This window comes from Hyla sarda, chromosome 4 (assembly GCF_029499605.1).
Source record: "Hyla sarda isolate aHylSar1 chromosome 4, aHylSar1.hap1, whole genome shotgun sequence".
NCBI lineage: Eukaryota > Metazoa > Chordata > Amphibia > Anura > Hylidae > Hyla > Hyla sarda.
The window spans coordinates 404,705,961-404,729,168 of record NC_079192.1 but is presented as its reverse complement, the minus strand read 5'-3'; the positions used below and the strand labels follow the sequence as shown (position 1 = coordinate 404,729,168).

Sequence of the window (23,208 nt, the reverse complement as noted above, 5' to 3'; positions counted from 1 at the left end):
AGGAGGAGGTTTGTTACAGTGTGTCACCCCAGTAGTAAGGAGATTACATGAGGAGGAGGTTTCTTAGTGTGTCACCCCAGTAGTAAGGAGATTACATGAGGAGGAAGTTTGTTACAGTGTGTCACCCCAGTAATAAGGAGATTACATGAGGAGGAGGTTTGTTACAGTGTGTCACCCCAGTAGTAAGGAGATTACATGAGGAGGAGGTTTGTTACAGTGCGTCACCCCAGTAGTAAGGAGATTACATGAGGAGGAGGTTTGTTACAGTGCGTCACCCCAGTAGTAAGGAGATTACATGAGGAGGAGGTTTGTTACAGTGCGTCACCCCAGTAGTAAGGAGATTACATGAGGAGGAGGTTTGTTACAGTGTGTCACCCCAGTAGTAAGGAGATTACATGAGGAGGAGGTTTGTTACAGTGTGTCACCCCAGTAGTAAGGAGATTACATGAGGAGGAGGTTTGTTACAGTGTGTCACCCCAGTAGTAAGGAGATTACATGAGGAGGAGGTTTGTTACAGTGTGTCTCCCCAGTAGTAAGGAGATTACATGAGGAGGAGGTTTGTTACAGTGTGTCACCCCAGTAGTAAGGAGATTACATGAGGAGGAGGTTTGTCACAGTGTATCACCCCATTAGTAACAAGATTATATGAGGAGGAGGTTTGTTAGTGTGTCACCCCTGTAGTATGGAGATTACATGAGGAGGGGGTTTGTTACAGTGTGTCACCCCAGTAGTAAGGTGATTACATAAGGAGGAGGTTTGTTACAGTGTGTCACCCCAGTAGTATGGTTGGGCGTGTCAAAGGGCAGAGCCAATGTGTGGGGTCAAAGGGGTGGCAAAATTAGCTTTCGCCTAGGGTGCCAAAAGTCCTTGCACCAGCCCTGATCATGTATGATTGTGACTGTCTATTATATGTAGGCTCACAGCTCAGGACTACATCCCCATCATGTATGATTGACTATTATATGTAGGCTACATATAATAGACAGTCACAATCATACATGGCAAAACCTAATTTTGACAACCCTTTGGCTCCGCCCATTGAACCCCTTGGCAAATATAAGATCAGGGGTAGAATTAGTCCCGTAAGCCTCATGGTAAATTCTAGAATTGTCCTCCTCCCTACAATTCTAACTATACTGCACCTAATGTGGGGGAACTGTACTGCATCTAATGTGGGGGAACTATATTGCACCTAATGTGAGGGAACTATACTCCACCTAATGTGGCGAACTATACTGCAACTAATGTGGAGGAACTGTACTACTAACCTAATGTGGGGGAACTATACTGCCAACCTAATGAGGGGGAACTATACTACTAACCTAATGTGGGGGAACTATACTGCACCTAATATGGGGGAACTATACTGCAACTTATGTGGGGGACTATACTGCACCTAATGTGGAGGAACTGTACTACTAACCTAATGTGGGGGAACTATACTGCCAACCTAATGTGGGGGAACTATACTACTAACCTAATGTGGGGGAACTATACTACTAACCTAATGTGGAGGAACTATACTGCACCTAATGTGGGGGAACTATACTACTAACCTAATGTGGGGGAACTATACTACACCTAATGTGGGGGAACTATACTGACAACCTAATGTGGGGGAACTGTAATGCACCTAATGTGGGGGAATTGTACTACTAACCTAATGTGGGGGAATTGTACTGCACCTAATGTGGGGGAACTGTACTGCACCTAATGTGGGGGAACTGTACTACTAACCTAATGTGGGGGAACTGTACTGCTAACCTAATGTGGGGGAACTGTACTGCTAACCTAATGTGGGGGAACTGTACTGCTAACCTAATGTGGGGGAACTGTACTACTAACCTAATGTGGGGGAACTGTACTACTAACCTAATGTGGGGGAACTATACTGCACCTAATGTGGGGGAACTATACTGCACCTAATGAGGGGGAACTATACTGCACCTATGTGGGGGAAATGTATTTCCATCCTAATGTGGGAGATTTATACTGCCAACCTAATGTGGGGGAACTATGCTGCCAACCTAATGTGAATACAAAAATATAAAATTGTACTATTCTGATCCCTATAGCACTTTTATTTTTCTGTGTATGGGGATGTATGAGGGTCATTTTTAGCGCTGTGATTTGTAGTTTTTATCGGTACCATTTTTTTTTTTTTTTGCTTTTTAGATATTTGTTATGGTATTTGAAGTGACCAAAAATGTGCTAATCTGATTAGTGCACTACGACTACGACTTTTGGGACCCCACTTCTGATTTTGCCGAGGGCCATGTTAAGCCTAAAACCGGCCCTGGATCCAATCCTCCTACACTATGCAAGCAGGAGTGTGTGTGTGTGTGTATATATGTGTGTGTGTATATATATATATATATATATATATACACACACATACATGAACACACACACGCGTGCGCGGAGTGAGTTTGTGCTTTAGGGTGCACACCCTAATGCAATAGGCTGCGCATGCCTATGGTGTTGCGGGAGATCACGGGGGTCCTGCTACTGGGATAGGGGATAAGATGTCTAGCAGTGGAATACTTCTTCAGGGCGGGCAGTTGCACCCACCCCCACTTCTTGACAAATATTCAGAACACGTATTGAGGTGGTGGTGGGGTGTACTCTCTGAGTCCTCAGCATGTCAATAACCGGTAACTAATACTGTTTGTAAATCATATGGCATAATAGCGTGCACTATGAGGGAGATGTGACACTGTTGGTTGATAGTTGTCTCTGGGAATATTCCAATATGTGCACCCTATCTTGTGTTTTTGGGGTTGGTGTTTTTTAGGGGTGGGCCATTTTAAAATGGGAGGGCTCTCTGTTGCTGTATTTAATCCTTTTTGTTAAAAATAAAGCATTTTGTGGACACTTTCTTGTGTCAGTCTATTATAGGTTATTTAATTTTTGGAAACACTTGGTAAAAGCCCATTGTGTGTTCCGATACCTTAGTGTGCATTATAACACTGGAAGAAATCTGACAACAACCAGGAATATTTTATCCACCCTCAAGGGTAGAATCAGAGAGAGTATTCAGTGCAGTAGGATCCGTCATCACCCCTAAGCCAACAAGTCTGCCAGCAGCATGGAACATGTAACCTCCTGTGCCAGATGCCACTGAGAAGACAGTACAACCGCCACCCCTGCATCATATAGATCACATACCAAATAGATCATATTCATCACATAGGTCAGTGCTGGCAAACCGTTTTGAGCCCGAGTGCCCAAACCGTAATAAACACCAACTTTTTTTTCCCTAAAAGTGCCAGCACAGCAATTAAATCAGAATACTGAGGTTTAAGTTTAGAAAAAACAACTTAGGTAGGCAGTATAGTTCCCCCACAGACATACAACCTTCAGCCATATATAGTGTATGGCTGGAGGCTGTATGTCTGTGTATGGCCTCAGAGTGCTCCATCCATCGCTCCTCCGGTCAGGGGTCATGACCTAATCTTAATAGACCATAGCAGTAGGTCTCGGGACCGGAGGAGGTCGGAGCGCCGAAGCTAAAGTGTAGCTGGTAAATTACCATGTTGGCCAGCACGCGTCCTCCTCCTAGATGCTCCGCTCCTAGTCAAGTACATCATGTTGATCATATAGACCATATTAGTCATATAAATAATTTCCTCCATTATGTGAAGTACCCATCTACTATAAAGCAGATCACATTGATCATTATCCCATACATTGATAACCACTGTGGTCATATAAGGTAATGTAATGAAGAAAACTGTGTGTCTGTAGTGGAATGTGACCCTCTGCACAGGGACACACTTTTCTGCTGTAAAGCCGTCTCTCACTCCATAACCTCTAATCCTAATCCTATCCTTAATCCTTATTCTTACCCCTAATCCTAATCCTATCCCTAATCCTAATCCTAAACTCTAATCCTAAACTCTAATCCTAGCCCCTAATCCTAGCCCCTAATCCTAATCCCTAACACTGATCCTAAAAACTAATCCTAACCCCCTAATCTCAATGCCTAACACTATTCCTAACACCTAATCCTAAACCCTAACCCCAAATCATAACTCTAACCCCTCAACCTATCCCTAAACCCTATTCCTAACCCCTGAACCTAACCACTAACAGTGATCAGCACTGAGAAGGGCTGAGAGTACTGAATTCAGAATGGTTCATAAAGTTCAGGCAGCTTGTTGATCTGTATGAGGCAGTGAAAAGATATCTTCCCCTCTCTGATGAAATGCTCAATAACGTGAATAGGAGGTTTATATATCGTAAGTAGTGTTGCTCGCGAATATTCGCAATTCGAATTTTATTCGCGAATATCGCATATTCGCGAATTCGCGAATATTCGCGAATATAGCGCTATATATTCGTAATTACGAATATTCGTATATTTTTTTTTTTTTTTATATATATATATATTTTTTTCACAGTACACATCACAGTGATCATCCCTCTCTGCTTCCAGCTTATGTGGTGTAAGAAGGCTCTAATACTACTGTGTGAGACTGGTGTGCGAATTTTCGCATATGCGAAATCTGCATATGCTAATTTTCGCATATGCGACTTTTCGCATATGTTAATTTTTGTATATACAAATTTTTGCATTAGTAAATCTTCGCATGCGCGAATATTCGCAAATGCGAAAATAAAACAGGACTATTACGGATATGCGAATATTCGCGAATATGACGAATATTCGTCCATATATTCGCGAATATTCGCGAATTCGAATATGGCCTATGCCGCTCAACACTAATCGTAAGATCCTTCTCAGTGAGATCACCAAAGCACTCTGCACTCCTGTCTTTACCCAATGCTGATGTGACTAGCAGTTGCAGTGCACGGTCTAGTTCCACAGGGGAGTCAGTCTGTGTCTGGACAATGTCATGGAATATTTTTTGGAGAGTGGTGGGCAATTTTTGAGGGACAACAGATTCAGGGAGGCCCTTTTTGCATATGTTTTTACGTCTGTTTCTGTTGTCTAAGTCATCATTATGGTCGACAATCGGGGATTCCTGAGCTAGAAGAGAAGTAGTGGCGGTTCGCAATGTGTGGACTTTTGAGGCAATAGAAGTGCGGAAGGTCTCTAGATTGGACACTCGGGTTGTTAGTTGAGAAACATCTGCTTGAACAGGCGCTAAGTCTCTGTGCCATTTATTTATTTATTTTTTTCATGTGAAGAAGTGCCATTAGGTCTTGTAGCTCAGGGTGATTATTTAAAGTATTAGCGGCAGCCTCTGGGCTCTGAAGAATAGGTGTTTCACTAGAGCAAGCTGGCTGGATGGTAGCAGGTTAGAAAGACGGTACAGGAGAGTGGTCACACATGTGGGATTTGGGTCCCCGGGTCTTGAAAGGGCCACATGAGTCATCAGAGGAAGAGTGTGCTATTCAGCTGCTCTTCATGGAGCGGGCTTTTAACAGTGTTTTGAACAATTTTTTCTTTATTGGGGGGGAGGGGGGGTGTGGCTACCCCCCCAGTAGTCTGGAACCTCGCTGGTATCAGTGGAATCTTCCTCTGAAAAAAATACTTCAGAGTCCATATGAAAGTACTGCACAGTGGTACTAAATTCAGAGGAGAGGAGTGGAAGACCATATGGAGTAGGTGCAGGGTGCTCTGATCTTTTTGGGTCAGTTTCAGGGCAATGAGAGGGGAACAAAGAACTTCTCTGTGAGAGGGGAGGTTGCCTGGTCCCCAAAAGGTTAACATTAGGTGAGGAGGCTTCTGGGAGGTCTGCAATAGGAGTAGCAGGAGGCACAGGACTCGGGTGGTGCTCTTGCTGAGACATTGGCGGTGCAGAGCAATGGAGAGGGAGCCCAGAAGGGGAAGAGGAGAGGCTGTAAGCCTGTGCAGGAGCTGACATGCAGCGTGAGAGCGGTGGGAGCACAGGCTGGTCTCCAGCAGTGGTAGCAGCATCCAAGGCCAGTTTTAGGCTTAGCATGGCCCTAGGCAAAATCTAAAGAGGGGCTCCAAAAGTCATAATAGTGCGCTAACCAGATTTGCACATTTTTGGTCACTTCAAATATCAAAAAAAATCTAAAAAGCAATTGAAAAAACAAAACAAAAATGTTACCGATAAAAACTACAAATCAAAGCACAAAAAATTACCCCACATTAGGTTTGCAGTATAGTTCCCCCACATTAATTAGGTTGTAGTTCCCCCACAATAGGTAGGCAGTACAGTTTCCCCAAATTAGGTTGTAGTTCCCCAAATTAGGTTGGCAGTATAGTTCCCCCACATTAGGTTGCCAGTATAGCTTCCCAACATTATATTTGCAGTATAGTTCCCCCCACATTAGGTAGGCAGTATAGTTCCCCCACATTACATTGGCAGTATAGTTCCCCCCACATTACGTTGGCAGTATAGTTCCCCCCACATTAGGTTTGCAGTATAGTTCCCCCACATTAGGTTTGCAGTATAGTTCCCCCACATTAGGTTTGCAGTATAGTTCCCCCACATTAGGTTTGCAGGTATAGTTCCCTCACATTAGGTTTGCAGTATAGTTCCCCCACATTAGGTTGGCAGTATAGCTTCCCAACATTATGTTTGCAGTATAGTTCCCCCACTTTAGGTTGGCAGTGTAGTTCCCCCCACATTAGATTATAGTTCCCCCACATTTGGTTGGCAGTATAGTTCCCCCACATTAGGTAGGCAGTATAGTTCCCCCCTCCCCCCACATTACGTTGGCAGTATATTTTCCCCCACATTAGGTAGGCAGTATAGTTCCTACACGTTATGTTGGCAGTATAGTTCCCTCCACATTAGGTAGGCATTATATTTCCCCCACATTAATTAGGTTGTAGTTCCCCAAAATAGGTAGGCAGTACAGTTTCCCCAAATTAGGTTGTAGTTCCCCACATTAGGTTGCTAGTATAGCTTCCCAACATTATGTTTGCAGTATAGTTCCCCCACCTTAGGTTGGCAGTGTAGTTCCCCCCCACATTAGATTATAGTTCCCCCACATTAGGTAGGCAGTATAGTTCCCCCACATTACGTTGGCAGTATAGTTCCCCCCACATTACGTTGGCAGTATAGTTCCCCCCACATTACGTTGGCAGTATAGTTCCCCCACATTAGGTTGGCAGTAAAGTTCCTCCACATTAGGTCCCCCCTCTCCCCCTGCTTTTTCTATTTTTCATATTTCCTTACATGGCCGTGCTCGGCAGGAGTGACGCCCCTGACGCCACGCAGAGGAGGCGGCAGCAGACGTCACTCGTCATATTATCCACACAGCCCACAAGATCCGCCGCATTACCTGAGCCTGCCGAGCGCAGCCAGGTAAGGAAATATGAAAAAATAGAAAAAACAGGAGAAGTGTCCGGGCCCGCCACCTGTCACTGTTTTAAAGTGGCCACGGCCGGGCTGCAGCGGGCTGCTGATCCGCTACTGAGCAGCTAGCAGGGGCCCCCCTGGGGGATGGGGGCCTTAGGCAATTGCCTGGTTTTCCCTGCTCTAACGTTGGCCCTGACCGCATCAGCGGTGTGCCGGTGCCTCAGAGGGGAAATCTTCCCAGGAGCTATTCATTATGGGCTCTGATTTTGTGGCGGCAGGGGTGAGTGGTGTAGGGCTTCAGACAGCAGATGAGAGTGCCACCGTGTCTCCAGTGTGGCGTACGTGATGACCAGAGAAAGTGAGTGGGTAACCTGCCACGGCCTGAGGTAAAGCGGTAACAGGCCGCGTCTGTAGCGGGAGATCAGCAGTCTCTGTTTGTGGCCAAAAGTAAGCCATAAACTGCTGTGTAGCACCTTGGGGGTCTTGAGGGAGTCCCTCCAACTTTTTATATTACAGAGCTCTTACAGAGTGCAACCTGTAGCCAGCGTGTCAAGATGCGCCCCCTTTACCATAGATTTTGGGGTGAAATGATTGACAATATTACAATGTAAAATAGGTTGCACAAAAATCAAGCTCTGATATGGGTCTGTAGGTGGAAAATTGAAAGCATTAGGATTTATAGAAGGAGAGAAGGAAAGAACGAAAAGAGCAAAAATGAAAAATGGCTTCGAACTCAAGGGGTTGAACCGTAAGGTCAATGGTTATATGTAAAAAAAAAAAAAAAGTCCCATCAAAACAAAAATGATACCGATAAAAACTACAGACAACTGCACACAAAAAAATTTGCCCTCACACATCACCGTATATGGAAAAAAAATAAGTTATAGGGGTTAGAAGATGACAATTTTAAACATACAAATTTTGGTGCATGTAGTTATAATTTTTTTTAAGAAGTATAATAAAATAAAACCTACATAAATTGGGTATTTTTGTAACCGTATAACCAAATTTATCAACCCATGGAGGTCTGGATATGGAGTCACACTCAAAATAAAAGTGGAAAACCACACTACAGGTTGATCCAACTTTTGATGTAATGTCCGTAAAACAAGTCAAAATGAGGCTCTGTAGTGTGTGTGACCTCCACGTGCCCGTATGACCTCTCTACAATGCCTGGGAATGTTCCTGATGAGGTGGCGGACAGTCTGTGGTGCAACGTGGCGTTGGTGGATGGAGAAAGACATCATGTCCCAAATGTGCTCTATCGGATTGAGGTCTGAGAAACGGGCAGGCCAGTTCATAGCATCAATGACTTTCTCTTGCAGGAACTGCTGACACACTCCAGCCACGAGGTCTAGCACTGTCTTGCTTTAGGAGGAATCCAGGGCCAACCGCACCAGCATATGGTCTCACAAGGGGTCTGAGGATCTCATCTCGGTAAGCACATGGAGGGCTGTGCGGCCCCCAAAGAAATGCCTCCCCACACCATTACTGACCCACCGCCAAACCGGTCATGCTGGAGGATGTTGCAGGCAGCAGAACATTCTCCACGGCATCTCCAGACTCTGTCCCATCTGTCACATGTGCTCAGTGTGAACCTGCTTTCATCTGTGAAGAGCACAGGGTGCCAGTGGCAAATTTGCCAATCTTGGTGTTCTCTGGCAAATGCCAAACATCCTGCATGGTGTTGTGCTGTAAGCACAACCCCCACCTGTGGACATCGGGCCTCATACCACCCTCATGGAGTCTGTTTCTGACCGATTGAGTGGACACATGCACATTTGTGGCCTGCTGGAGGTCATTTCGCAGGGCTCTGGCTGTGCTCCTCCTGCTCCTCCTTGCACAAAAGTAACGGTCCTGCTGCTGGGTTGTTGCCCTCCTACAGCCTCCTCAACATCTCCTGATGTACTGGCCTGTCTCCTGGTAGCGCCTCCATGCTCTGGACACTACACTGACAGACACAGAAAATCTTCTTGCCACAGCTCGCATTGATGTGCCGTCCTGGGTGAGCTGCACTACTTGAGCCACTTGTGTTGGCTGTAGACTCCATCTCATGCTACCACTAGAGTGAAAGCACCGCCAGCATTCAAAGTGACCAAAACATCAGCCAGGAAGCATAGGAATGGAGAAGTGGCCTGTGGTCACCACCTGCAGAACCACTCCTTTATTGGGGGTGTTTTGCTAATTGCCTATAATTTCCACCTGTTGTCTGTTCCATTTGCACAACAGCATGTGAAATTGATTGTCAATCAGTGTTGTTCCTGAGTGGACAGTGTGATTTCACAGAAATGTCATTGACTTGGAGTTACATTGTGTTGTTTACGTGTTCCCTTTATTTTTTGAGCAGTGTAGTTGTTTGCTTTTTGGATGAAATCAACATAAGAGAACTGATGAAGCAGAGTGCCTCACGCCATTGGGGGAGATTTATCAAAACCTGTCCAGAGGAAAAGTTGCCCAGTTGCCCATAGTAACCAATCAGCTCGCTTCTTTCATTTTTAACAAGGCCTCTGCAAAATGAAGGAAGCGATCTGATTGGTTGCTATGGGCAACTGGTCAACTTTTCCTTTGTACAGGTTTTGATAAATCTCCCCCATTGTGCCCAACACATGAGATAAGCCCCAATACCACTTAAATCCCTCCAATTAAACAGGTACCAGCCCAAAAATGTAACAGATTTCAAAAACTGAAGCCTTGGAAATGTTTTAGATCTAAAAGTTATAAAGCTACACAGTGGCGTTGCTAGGGTTGGTGTCACCCGGTGCGGTAGAAAAGGGTGTCACCCCCATACCTACCCCCTCCCCCCAGTAAGTTTTTAGCCTGTTGTGACAGACACCACTGTTGTAGCGCATTGTGAGAAATTCCAGTATAATAATCAGATATACCAGTTGCCACAGAATAGGAAAGTGTTAAAGAAGTTTTCACCATTTAAATATACAGCTCCCAGAATTACTTAAAGGGGTACTCCACTGGAAAACATTTATTTTTAGATCAACTGGTGCCAGAAAGTTAAACAGATTTTTTAATTGCTTCTATTTAAAATCTTAATCCTTACAGTACTTATAAGCTGCTGTATGCTCCACAGGAAGTTGTGTAGTTCTTTCCAGTCGGACCACAGTGTTATTTGCTGACACCTCTGTCAATATCAGGAACTGTCCAGAGCAGGATAGGTTTACTATGGGGATTTGCTCCTACTATGGACAGTTCTTGACATGGACAGAGGTGTCAGCACAGAGCACTGTGGTCAAGAAAAGAAATTAAAAAAGAAAATAACTTCCTGTGAATCTCTTATACAGCAGATAATAAGTGCTGGAAGGATTAAGATTTTTAAATAGAAGTAATTTACAAATCTGTTTAACTTTGTAGCACCAGTTGATAAAAAAAAAAAAAATGTTTTCCAGTAGAGTACCCCTTTGAGCAGTGGTGAGGTTATGCTGGGAGTTGTAGTTTCACTGACCTAACTGTAGAACTGACAAGCAACTACAGCTCTGATAGGACATAGTGAGGAGAATACACAATAATATCAGTGACTACAGGTGACATCTTCTATAGTGAGGAGAATACATAATGATATTAGTGACTACAGGTGACGTCTTCTCTATAGTGAGGAGAATACACAATGATATCAGTGACTACAGGTGACATCTTCTATAGTGAGGAGAATACATAATGATATTAGTGACTACAGGTGACGTCTTCTCTATAGTGAGGAGAATACACAATGATATCAGTGACTACAGTTGACGTCTTCTCTATAGTGAGGAGAATACACAATGATATCAGTGACTACAGGTGATGTCTTCTCTATAGTGAGGAGAATACACAATGATATCAGTGATTACAGGTGACGTCTTCTCTATAGTGAGACTACACAATGATATCAGTGACTACAGGTGACTAGCAGTTTTGGGCGCCGGGCAGGTGAATTTGACCGGCCCTTAGCCCAAGCAGGGCCAGACCTGACAAGTGCGGCAGCCGCGGTGACGATCTGCAGTCTGTATGGAGCGGGCACCCGACTCCTGCCCGCTCCATACTCTTCAGCCTGTGTAAGCTGAAGCAGAGCAGGGGAGATGAGAAGCTGTGTATGTCTCCTCTCCCCTGCTCTGCAGACGTGCAGGGGGAGATGAGGGGGCGTGGCTTCTTGCTCCCCGTGCAGACCTGCGTCCTTTGCCTTCACTTCCCCCAGCTGTAGCTTCGGAGAGCTGAGGGGAGGAGGCGCGTCTGTACGGGGAGATGCTTGCGGCGCTCTGCAGTATGTATGGAACGGGCTCAGGATTCCTGACCGCTCCATACTCTGCAGACCCCCGGCTGTTCTCAGTAGCCGGGGGCCACCGCTAATAGCCAGCATGCGGCGATCGCCGCGGCAGGCTATTAACCCTTTAGATCGCCGCTGTCAAAGCTGACAGCGGCGTCTAAAGGGAGATGTGAATGCTCCCTGGTGGGCTAGTGGGGTGGATGCCCCCCCGCGCAGCGCAATCGCAGGGGGGCGATCCACTATGGAGGTAGCCGGAGGACTTTTCCTATATAAAAACATGCAAAAATGTTGACGGACGGGCGCACCGTGAAGGCCGGGTGGGGGGGGGATGCTGCGGAGCGTCTTTGTGTCACCCCATTAGGTTGGTGTCACCCTGTGCGGGCCGCACCCCCCGCACCCGGGTGGCAACGCCACTGAAGCTACAACCATCCGGTCTGGATGAAGCCTCAGGAGCATTTACTGCATTCACAATGAGGACTGAATCCATCAGCCTCATCTCCTGTCCTCTGGGGTCCTCTAGTGGTGGTTTGTAGTATAGTTTCCATCTCTCTTTATGTGCTGTAAACTCACTGCCAATCTTCATATCCTATTAACCCCTGCAGTGAACTTTCAGGTGTTTTGCCTTTGATCAATTTAAAATCAATTTGTGGTTAAATCAGAAATTATTTTATTTAGAAACCTTATAATTGAAGCGCTAATTAATCGCCTGAACAGCTTGACCACAGGACTCTTCTATATAGACGCGATCCCGGTCGGCGGCTGTAACCATCAGTCTGTGCACACGGTTGGTTCCCTGTGTTATTTCATACATTTTATCCTACAGCCCAGTACACACTACTGATCTCCGCACAGCAGCTTTATCCCCTGTACATCTGATCAGAGGAGCCGCATCATCTATTTACTGGATGTTTTATTGATGATTTGTATTTCTGCCTTTTACCATCCAGTGATCCAGTTGTATTTTACCCCTTTTATTTGTTCTCTATTTTTATTACATTGTACATTTATTGTTTATGTGGATATATAAGAAAGTTACTGTCAGTTCTAGTCCCAGGAAGATCTCATCCCCCATAGACCCCCTGATCACACCCAGCAGATTATTACCGCAATGACAATCAGGGGTCGGAGGTCTAGGAGAGAATTTCCCCGACGATCTCTGCAGATCTATAAACGATCAGGTATAATCTCCGTCCATTACTCTCTTCTCACTTTATTCTATCACATTTTATATGGATGAAGAGTAAAAGATCTGGAGAAGCGATCAGTAAGATCGGAAGATCAGGATCCACGAGGAGCCGATAAACAGACAATGAACAAAAAGTATGGAGCTATAGCTCCGCCCCCAGGAGGCACCAAACGGTTAAATCATTGTTAACTCTTCCGTGCCCGCGGCATTTTTTTGTCGTGCCAATTTCTGCTCTTTGTTCCCCAACAATCCTCTCCGCTATTTTCCCGCTTCTCATTATATGGAACCCCGATGTGTGCAATGAGATTGACCGAGAATAATCGTTCGAGAGCCTGACCCCGTCCTGACCCCACGTGTTATTATATGATAAAAGGGGAGAAATCGGAATAATAAATCAGCAGAAGATCGGGAATATCACAATCACATGATCTCCGATGATCAGCCAATGATCCTCCAGTATCGGGGCTATAGCTCCGCCCACACAGTTAACCCTTCAGTGTCCTCCTTATGTCTGTCGGTCAGCGGTCACAGTTGTCATTAGACTGAAGCCAGCAGTGCTGACCGAGGGGATCGCTCCTCTCTATCCCCAGAGCACAGATCCGACCATACCCAGTCACATGACACCATCCTACATAACTGCACAGTTCTCAGCACTGAAAGAGTTAACCGCAGAGAACAATCCCGGGAGCCTCCCCCGTGTCCTCTCAGACATAACGCGGTGCCGCATCTCGGGTGTTCACACTGATTACCGGCTGCTCCTGTACAGACATCTGAATGCTGACAATATACGTCCTCAGAGAACTATTCCTATCCCTATATACATGGCGCAGTACAGGAGAGCGCCCCCATATCCATTCTACATCTGGGGGGCTGCTGTAGCATTAATATATCATAAGAGAAAATAATCGCAATAATTCTCAGGTTGGGTAAAACACGATGTGCACAACCTATTACCTAGAGGATTTACATTTACTCCTAAATCTCTGAGAAATCAATAAGTGACTGTTACAACAGCGACACCTGCTGGTGAGAGCTTTATACTCTAATCTTTACATGTTACCAAATTGTAACATCGAGTATTTCTATTTCCCCAAAGGCTGATACAATTGTTACAAATAGATACAACAACTATGGTTGGTTACTAAAGCTTATATTTACACAACACAACAATTGTATCTGTTCTCCTATCTGGTATAATGAGAAGTAGGTTGTTTAATTCTTAGGGACCAGACAGAATGGGGCGGGGCCTGTGCTCTGTGTCAGCCAATAACAGCTCATGAAAATGGCAGCTCAGAAGCCAATCAGAGCGCAGCCACTGACTATATAAGAGTCGCCAGCAGCTCCGCAATCTATATTTCTCTTCCGCAGTATTTTTATTGTTATAGACGGCAGCGATAAACTATGGCAGAAACCGCACCAGCCGCCGCTCCTCCCGCCGATCCGGCCGCAAAGTCCAAGAAGCAGCCGAAGAAATCAGCCGCAGGGGGCGCTAAGAAAAGCCACAAACCCTCCGGTCCCAGCGTGTCCGAGCTGCTCGTTAAAGCCGTGTCCGCCTCTAAGGAGCGCAGTGGGGTGTCTCTGGCCGCCCTGAAGAAGGCTCTGGCTGCCGGAGGATACGATGTAGACAAGAACAACAGCCGCCTGAAGCTGGCCATCAAGGGGCTGGTGACCAAGGGAACCCTGCTCCAGGTGAAAGGCAGCGGCGCCTCCGGATCCTTCAAGATCAACAAGAACCAGCTGGAGACTAAGGACAAGGCGGCCAAGAAGAAGCCGGCGGCTGCGGCCAAGAAGCCTGCAGCAGCTAAGAAAGCGACCAAATCCCCTAAGAAGCCAAAGAAGGCTCCGAGCGCGGCCAAGAGCCCGAAGAAAGCCAAGAAGCCTGCAGCGTCCAAGAGCCCGAAGAAAGCCAAGAGGCCTGCAGCGGCCAAGAGCCCCAAGAAGCCGAAGGCTGCTCCCAAGAAGGTGACCAAGAGCCCGGCTAAGAAGGCGGCCAAACCCAAAGCTGCCAAGAGCCCGGCTAAAAAGGTGACTAAAGCCAAGAAGAGCGCGGCTAAGAAATAATCGGGAGCCTCGTCCTGTACTTATCCCACAAAGGCTCTTTTCAGAGCCACCACCTCCTCCAGACAGAGCTGTATGATCACCGCCCGGATATCACCCTGGGAGATATAGTTATGATAGTGATATAAATCCCTTCTATATTATCATCACTTTATTATATTGTTATATAAATCACAATGCATCTGCCTTTACTTCTAGATCCCCTTATGAACACTGAACTGAGGATGTTCTGCTGTAACACTGATAGTGTCAGCGCTTGGCGAAAATATCTCCTTGTTACAAATCGGCAACATAAAAGGTTATATAAATCCCTCACCACAAGGTGTCGCTATTGTAACACAATGTATCTCCTGTGTATAAACTGTAAGGATTTACACTGCTTTAATAAATAGACGCTCTATGGATAGACGGGATTACGGAAACTGATTTACCAGAGATTTGGGGGTGAATGTAACCCTGTATTTTCCCTATTCTGAGGGTTATTGGGCTGCTTAGTCTTATTACTATATAAAGCCATGCAGTCACGAATAGCCTATATATGGGAGAGCGGCAGACAATCTGAACACTCGGAATACTGCACCGCGTCATGTCTGAGGGGACACGGGGGAGGGCGCTATTACCGGGAGTTACGTCTGTCCGCAGGCAGGACCGAATAGGGCCAGGATGGGCCCCGCCTCTTCTGAACAAAGATCGATGGCTGACGCCCCATGTGTTTTGGCGGGCTCAGCTTTATATGAATCAGCCAATGGGATGTAGGGGGTGTGGCTTACTTTATCCAATCACGATGAGGCCAGGACTATAACTGTTCTGCTCTTTCCTCTCCCGATCCCTTCTTACTGACTTGTCTATAGAGAATCATGGCCAGGACCAAGCAGACCGCGCGTAAATCCACCGGAGGGAAAGCTCCCCGCAAGCAGCTGGCTACTAAGGCCGCCAGGAAGAGCGCTCCCGCCACTGGTGGGGTGAAGAAGCCTCACCGCTACCGTCCAGGTACAGTGGCTCTCCGTGAGATCCGCCGATATCAGAAGTCCACCGAGCTGCTGATCCGGAAGCTCCCCTTCCAGCGCCTGGTAAGAGAGATCGCCCAGGACTTCAAGACTGATCTTCGCTTCCAGAGCTCGGCGGTCATGGCCCTGCAGGAGGCCAGCGAGGCTTACCTGGTGGGACTCTTTGAGGACACCAATCTATGCGCCATCCACGCCAAGAGGGTCACCATCATGCCCAAAGACATCCAGCTGGCCCGCAGGATCCGTGGGGAGAGAGCTTACATCTACCCGGGACCCGCATACAACACAAAGGCTCTTATCAGAGCCACCAAATTATCTATAGAACGAGCTGACTCCTGAATGTCTCCAGTTCTGTCCCGATTCTCCGCCTGTTCTCATAAGCAGGATCCAGTATAGTTCTCTAGAATAAACCCTTTCAGTGCTGGAAATGTGCAGGTATAGAATTGTCCTCTGCGGTATTAGTTCCTGGGGGTGACCGGTATTATGGGGACTGCAGTGTATATTCTGGGGGTTACAGAGGATCGGTCCCCTCCGGTCAGGACTGCTGGCTTCAGACTCCTGACATATATAACAAGTAATCGGGATATGAAGGAGGAATACAAGGCAGGCAGCAAGGACACTGAAGGGTTAACACTATGGTCGGAGCTATATCCCCGATACTGGAGGTTCATTGACTGATCACCCGAGATTGTAATATTCCCGATCATCTGCTGATCTATTCCGATCTCTCCCCTTCTATCATATATTAACACGTGGGGTTAGGCTCTCGGACGATTATTCTCGGTCGCTCTCATTGCACATATCGGGGCTTTATATAATGTCGTACAATGTGTGCAGAGTCTTGGTGCCCGGGGGTGAGCAGTCCTGTAGACCTGGTAATACTGCCCGAGTGATCGATTCTTGTGAATGGATCGTTCTTCAGACCAAAACGATCTGAATCCCCCGATACTTCGCTTGGGCTCATACAGAGTCCGGGGCTGGGTCCGCAGGATTATGGTAAACAATTGTTTCCTGTCATCTTAACCCTTTCATTGCCTGAGATATTAATATTGGTGGACGATCCAAATGTGCTTTTCTTTTAATCCCTGGTAGAGGCAGCAGCTGTGCATGTCCCGCTAATAGACACCACTATGATGTTTCCTTCTCAGCCACAAAATCACTTCTAAATCCCTCCATTGTCCTGTCCTGGCGGTCTATTAACTCTTTCAGTGTATAGCAGCCCTAGTGACCTAATCAGAAGCCCTCACATCGCTCCTCGTGCTAGAACCGCTGCTGTAATACCCGGAGCTGTCGCCATTTTGCCCGGTACCGACAGATCCTCTGAGTATAAAGAGCGGGGGGATTGATCCCACCTTCTAGGGACTCAATATAATCGCCTCATCGATTGTATATAAATCATTTCCCCTGTGATCTGTACAATACCGAATCTCACCGACCAGAAGCGCTATCTGCTTCTCTGCTGTGCGCAAACCCCTGAACCTGACGGGTAACATGAATGCAGCTGCTCACGGTGTTCTGTAGATTTTCCTCTTTATTCTACACTGGCCGGATTCTCGCCGATATCGCTGGTAATATAAATCTTGCAGACGACTGACTGCTCCTAAAGATTATTCGTTACATTTTGAGAAGGATCGGATTAGTAACCAGCCGCAAACTAATAGCTGCGAGTAATGTAGAAGGAGCGGGAGATTCAAAATAGGGACCGTTACAGTGTTCAGCCAATCAGCGGAGGGAGAGGGGAGGAGCCAGGAATGTAAATTCAGTAAAATAAACGCCCCGGAAGTCGCCATTGTTCTCGGTCCGCTCCTGTGCTATATAAGCCGGACTCGGCCGCACTCGGTATCTTGCAATCTACTCGCTTCATAGAGAAGATGTCTGGACGCGGTAAAGGAGGGAAAGGTCTCGGTAAGGGCGGAGCCAAGCGGCACAGGAAGGTGCTCCGGGATAACATCCAGGGCATCACCAAGCCTGCCATCCGCCGTCTAGCTCGCAGGGGAGGTGTGAAGCGCATCTCCGGCCTCATCTATGAAGAGACTCGCGGTGTCCTGAAAGTCTTCCTGGAGAACGTCATCCGTGACGCCGTCACCTACACCGAGCACGCCAAGAGGAAGACCGTCACCGCTATGGACGTGGTGTACGCCCTCAAGCGCCAGGGCCGCACTCTCTACGGCTTCGGAGGTTAATTCTGCTTCTACTCGGCTCCATCACATCAACCCAAAGGCTCTTCTCAGAGCCGCCCACATGTTCTATGGAAAGGCTACAATTCCTTGTGTCTTCTCTACTGAGAGGTTGTGTGATCGGTGTTTTGCTCTTGTGGTTGCGGTGTTTGTTTTTCCCTGTCCTGCCATAATCGCTGCACCTGATCAGTCTATCGGTATTTCCCTCCTATCTGCTCCGGGGGATCTCCTCTGAATGTTCTGACTACTGCCCTCATCTTCCTCCGTGATTATAGTTACTGTTACAATCTACATTCATCTTCTCCAGATTACATTACTTCCCTCCCCACCATATCACTCATTACCTCCCTAAAGAGTCCGTGTTATAGAACATGCAAATCTCCTGATAATATCCCGGTAAGACCCTTCTATATCCCGCTATCCGGACAAATGAGCCTTCACTCTATATAACACCTGTATGTTAATGGAGCTGTTCACACCCAAGTAAATTGCGCATATATATATATATATATATTCCGCCTGTTCTCATAAGCAGGATCCCGGGATTGTTCTTTGCAGTTAACCCTCTCGGTGCTGAGTTCAGTTACTATAGTGATGTAGATCGTGTCCTCTGCATTGCTCCTGTGTGATCGGTGCTGCTGGCTTCAGTCTCCCGACACCTGTGACCGTAAGTGGTGCATAGAGGGTTAAATCTAGGCGGAGTTATAGACCCGAATGTTCGCTCATTGGTTGATCACCGTAGTTGACTATTTTGAAATTCGCGCTCCTCTTCTGATCGTTTCTCCCTTTGTCTCGTCCTCTTCCCTGTACACGTGACTACATTCCTCTGGTTTCTGTAAATAGGAAGAAATAGGCGGCGGATGGGAAACTGTTGGGGCCGATCAGGGGGATTCTAGTGAGGCGGAGAGGACACTATGTCCGGGGCTGACATCACAATGGTGGGTGAATTTGGGGTCTTCCCTGCAGAGTATATAGAGGAGCCGCGTCCCTGTCCTATTCCAGACCTGATACCGATCACATCCTGCACCCTCCCCCAGCAGCCTGACTCCCTTCACCTGAAAAGGAGGCGGCAGGGAAATTATTTTTTATACATTATTTTATTGTTCTATGTATTAAATTAATGGAAAAGATCGCCCAGTGTGAACACTGACCGTGTGGTTGTTTTACAATCTATTTTACCTGTCAGCGATCACCGTGTATTTAGACCTGATGAAGTCTTAGTGGGGGGAGAGATTCCCGGGCCCGTCATTGATAAAACCCTTCCCGATCTGGCTATAACGCGTGTCCGTGTGAATATAGCGTTAACTATAGAAAAGCGTTGGATGAATCTTCTGAAAGTAAAATTAAAATATGATTTAAAAAAAATCAAGATGGAACATTAAAACTAATACCAATAAAACGAGGAAAGAGGCAAAAAATAAAACATTTATCATGAAGCATAAAAGTTATCACAGGGCTACTAGTATTATTGGTTACAATAGATAATCTAAACCACTGAAATGCGTCTGGTTACCCCCATCTATGTGACCACACAACTGGAAAATCATTTTTATTTGCGCAAAAAACAAGCGCTAGATTGTGACAACTTTCAATCATCATTAACTCTTTAGCGAGGACTCTACTTCAGTATTATCACTGGGAACATCCAGACCGCACCTGGACACCACCGATCTCTCCCCTTCAGGCTTCCATGCACGGCCGGTTTATTCACAAGCTGAGACCGAGACAGCGGGAGGGTGATCGGTGTATGAGTGGGAGCGGTGTGCGGTTATCTACACCAGACTTTTACTTATAATTCATGACTATAATTAATTTCCAAAGATTATAACCAACGGCAGCTGTGCGAGCATTGCGCATAGGATTAGGATCTTTATTGGTGACATACACGAGAATGAGGGGGATCTCTCCATTGTTATCGGGTCTGGAGGAAGCGGGAAATTCAAACCCTGAACATCCTGTGATCAGCCAATGTGTGAGTGTGGAAAGGGGCATTAATAAATGAACATTGACCCATCGGGATTTATATAGAATTAATGCTGCCTATGAGCGGAGAAATACTCTGATACTGTGGTGTCCTTCCTGCTGTGTAGAGTCGGGCTCGGGTCCTTTGTCATTTCATTGTAGTAAACATGCCGCTAAAGGGTTAACAATGAGCCGTGTGCGCGGTGGCTGACTACTACCCTCATCCTCCTTGTTTCTCTATTGTTCCCTCCCAGTCAGTGCACACACAGTAGGATGAGAGTCTCATAATAAACCCCGGCGATACCGATCAATAGATTCCCCGGTCAGTAAATTAGGATTTATAGATTGTGCAGACTACATATTATAGCGTTACCGCAACAATTCACTCCAGTAAGGCTGTGTGATCGATCAGGAGATTATAGAAGAAATAATCGGGGAATCTGGTGGAGGAGATACTGATCACAAGACAGATCAGGCAATGGGTTAACTACGGAGAACTCTACAGCGCCCCCCGCTCCACCACAGGAGAATATACATCCTGCAGTCAGTGAGAACCGCAGCAGTCGCTCTGATCTCACCCGATCCCGGAGCAGAATATATATATATATATAGTATCAATAGACTGTACTGACAGAATAGCGGCCACATATACAGAACAGAATACGGGGAATACAGACAGGAGAAGCCCCAGCTCTATTATAGACAATGTGGCGGCTCTTAGAAGAGCCTTTGGGGTGACAGCAGGAGGCGGAGCAGGTTACTTGGCGCTGGTGTACTTGGTGACGGCTTTGGTGCCCTCGGACACGGCGTGCTTGGCCAGCTCTCCAGGCAGCAGCAGGCGCACGGCGGTCTGGATCTCCCGGGAGGTGATGGTGGAGCGCTTGTTGTAGTGAGCCAGGCGGGAGGCTTCCCCTGCGATGCGCTCGAAGATATCGTTGACAAAGGAGTTCATGATGCCCATGGCCTTGGAGGAGATGCCGGTGTCAGGATGGACCTGCTTGAGCACCTTGTACACGTAGATGGCATAGCTTTCCTTCCTGGTCTTCCTCCTCTTCTTGCCGTCCTTCTTCTGAGTCTTGGTCACGGCTTTCTTGGAGCCCTTCTTGGGCGCTGGTGCAGACTTGGCGGGATCAGGCATAATAATCACTCACAATCCTTCTTCACTAGAACAGAGAGAATAATGATGCTTCCTCCTCCCACCGCAGCCGTATTTATATGCAGCCCATGCAAATAAGAACTGCTGTCTGCTCACTGTTCTACTGGAGGAGCAAATCATGTGACCTGTGGGAGCGTCTAAAGCCCCGCCCAGTGCAGTTCATTGGTGTTTCTTCAAGTCTCGTCACCATTGGCAGGATTCAAATCTACCCAATCACGGGAGCCGAAGGGCGGAGCAGAAACATATAAAAGGCAGCAGAAAGAATATCTCAGTTACATCACAGAGAGACTTCTCTTGAGTATTTAGTTTTCAGTAATAATTATGTCTGGACGCGGCAAACAAGGAGGGAAGGTTCGGGCTAAGGCCAAGACCCGCTCATCCCGGGCAGGACTCCAGTTCCCCGTCGGTCGTGTTCACAGACTTCTCCGCAAAGGGAACTACGCCGAGAGGGTGGGCGCCGGTGCTCCGGTCTACCTGGCCGCTGTGCTGGAGTATTTAACCGCTGAGATCCTGGAATTGGCCGGTAATGCCGCCCGGGACAACAAGAAGACCCGCATCATCCCCCGTCACCTGCAGCTGGCCGTGCGCAATGACGAGGAGCTGAACAAGCTGCTGGGTGGGGTGACCATCGCCCAGGGAGGCGTCCTGCCCAACATCCAGGCCGTGCTGCTGCCCAAGAAGACCGAGAGCAGCAAAGCGGCCAAGAGCAAGTGATCACCGCTTATCCCAGATCATCCCGAACACCAAAGGCTCTTCTAAGAGCCACCACATTGTCTCCTACAGAGCTGGCGCCGCTGATCTCGGGTGTGATAGGGATCTGGGCTGTTATAGGGATTAAACAACCGGCACATTTTATCTAGTATAGGACACCGTGTGGGTTGTGCAGAATGTAGTTTGTATTGGAAGGGTTAAGTCTCGTAATGAATACGTTTTCTCACGATGTAGTTTACGGATCCTCCACAATAGACGGGACCGCAGTGTAGAGATGGCGCCCCCTATACTGTAGCCTCATGTGTAATGGAAGCTCCTGAACACATCGGATCTCCAGCCGCATTACACAGCGCGGCCTCCATCCAGCCGATCAGGGGGTCAGCGCTTCTCCATCGTTGGTTACATAAAGATCCCGGCACTCGCTGTATACAGTGACCGGGAATAATCGCCCCAGAGCCGGCCGGAGATCAGCCAATAAGAGCTCGGTATCCGGCTATAGAACTGTTATTTTCCCGCTCATTCTACAGTTATCGCTGTAGAATGAGAATAATGAATAAATACAAATATAAATGACACAAATATAATTAAGAATAAAACGAGGAAAGTTGTAGTAAACTAGATAGTCTCAGCTGGGTCTCTCGGAGAACAATAACATTGATCATCAGACATAATAGTCATCTCAGAGCCCTTTAGATACTAGTATTATTGTTAAATAGTGTTGAGCGGCATTGGCCATATTCGAATTCGCGAATATTCGCGAATATATGGACGAATATTCGTCATATTCGCGAATATTCGCATATTCGTAATGTTCTCGTTTTATTTTCGCATATGCGAAATTAACATGTACAAAAATTAACATAAACTAAAATGCGCATATGCGAAAACTATCATATGCAAATATTCGCATATGCGAAAATTCGCACACCAGTCTCACACAGTAGTGTTAGAGCCTTCTTACACCACATAAGCTGGAAGCAGAGAGGGGTGATCACTGTGATGTGTACTGTGAAAAAAAAAAAAAAAAAAAAAAAAAAACGAATATTCGTCATTACGAATATATAGCGCTATATTCGCGAATATGCGATATTCGCGAATAAAATTCGAATTGCGAATATTCGCGAGCAACACTATTGTTAAAATAGATAGTAATCACATAAAATAGTTAACCCATTATTGCACTAGTAAAACAGACAGATCGGTGAAGTGAAGGAAAGGCTGAGCTGTTATAAAAAGTAACAATCCCGTTAGATGTAACGAATGAGACACTAGAAACACTTTGTTACTAAGAAAATGTCTCAATATTAATTCCAATAAAGAAACATAAAACACCATTTGAATAGTTTTGGTTGGACACAATGTATGATATCGCACTGTGTGTATGCTACCAATGAAATTGTGAGTCCTATGCGCAATATTCGTAAATTATAGTCCTGAATTAATAGTAAAAGGCCG

The 23,208-nt window shown here is 46.5% G+C and overlaps 4 protein-coding genes across 4 annotated transcripts in view; 2 read left to right on the top strand and 2 right to left on the bottom strand.

Moving 5' to 3' along the window:
- Positions 1-18,326, top strand: part of LOC130267547 (uncharacterized) — a 48,888-nt gene extending 30,562 nt beyond the window's left edge. Inside the window, exon 4 of the mRNA XM_056517495.1 lies at positions 17,616-18,326. Within this exon, the coding sequence (XP_056373470.1) occupies positions 17,616-17,930 (315 nt within the window). The 3' untranslated portion in view covers positions 17,931-18,326. The remainder of the gene's footprint in view (positions 1-17,615) is intronic.
- Positions 1-23,208, bottom strand: part of LOC130267519 (uncharacterized) — a 125,018-nt gene that overhangs the window by 3,682 nt on the left and 98,128 nt on the right. The window lies entirely within an intron of this gene.
- On the top strand, positions 14,058-14,743 carry LOC130267520 (histone H1B-like). The gene has a single exon (XM_056517465.1). It carries the CDS (start codon positions 14,084-14,086, stop codon positions 14,741-14,743), a length of 660 nt encoding a protein of 219 aa, XP_056373440.1. The 5' UTR covers positions 14,058-14,083.
- LOC130267541 (histone H2B 1.1) lies at positions 20,644-21,024 on the bottom strand. The gene has a single exon (XM_056517488.1). The coding sequence runs from the start codon at positions 21,022-21,024 to the stop codon at positions 20,644-20,646; it is 381 nt and encodes a 126-aa protein (XP_056373463.1).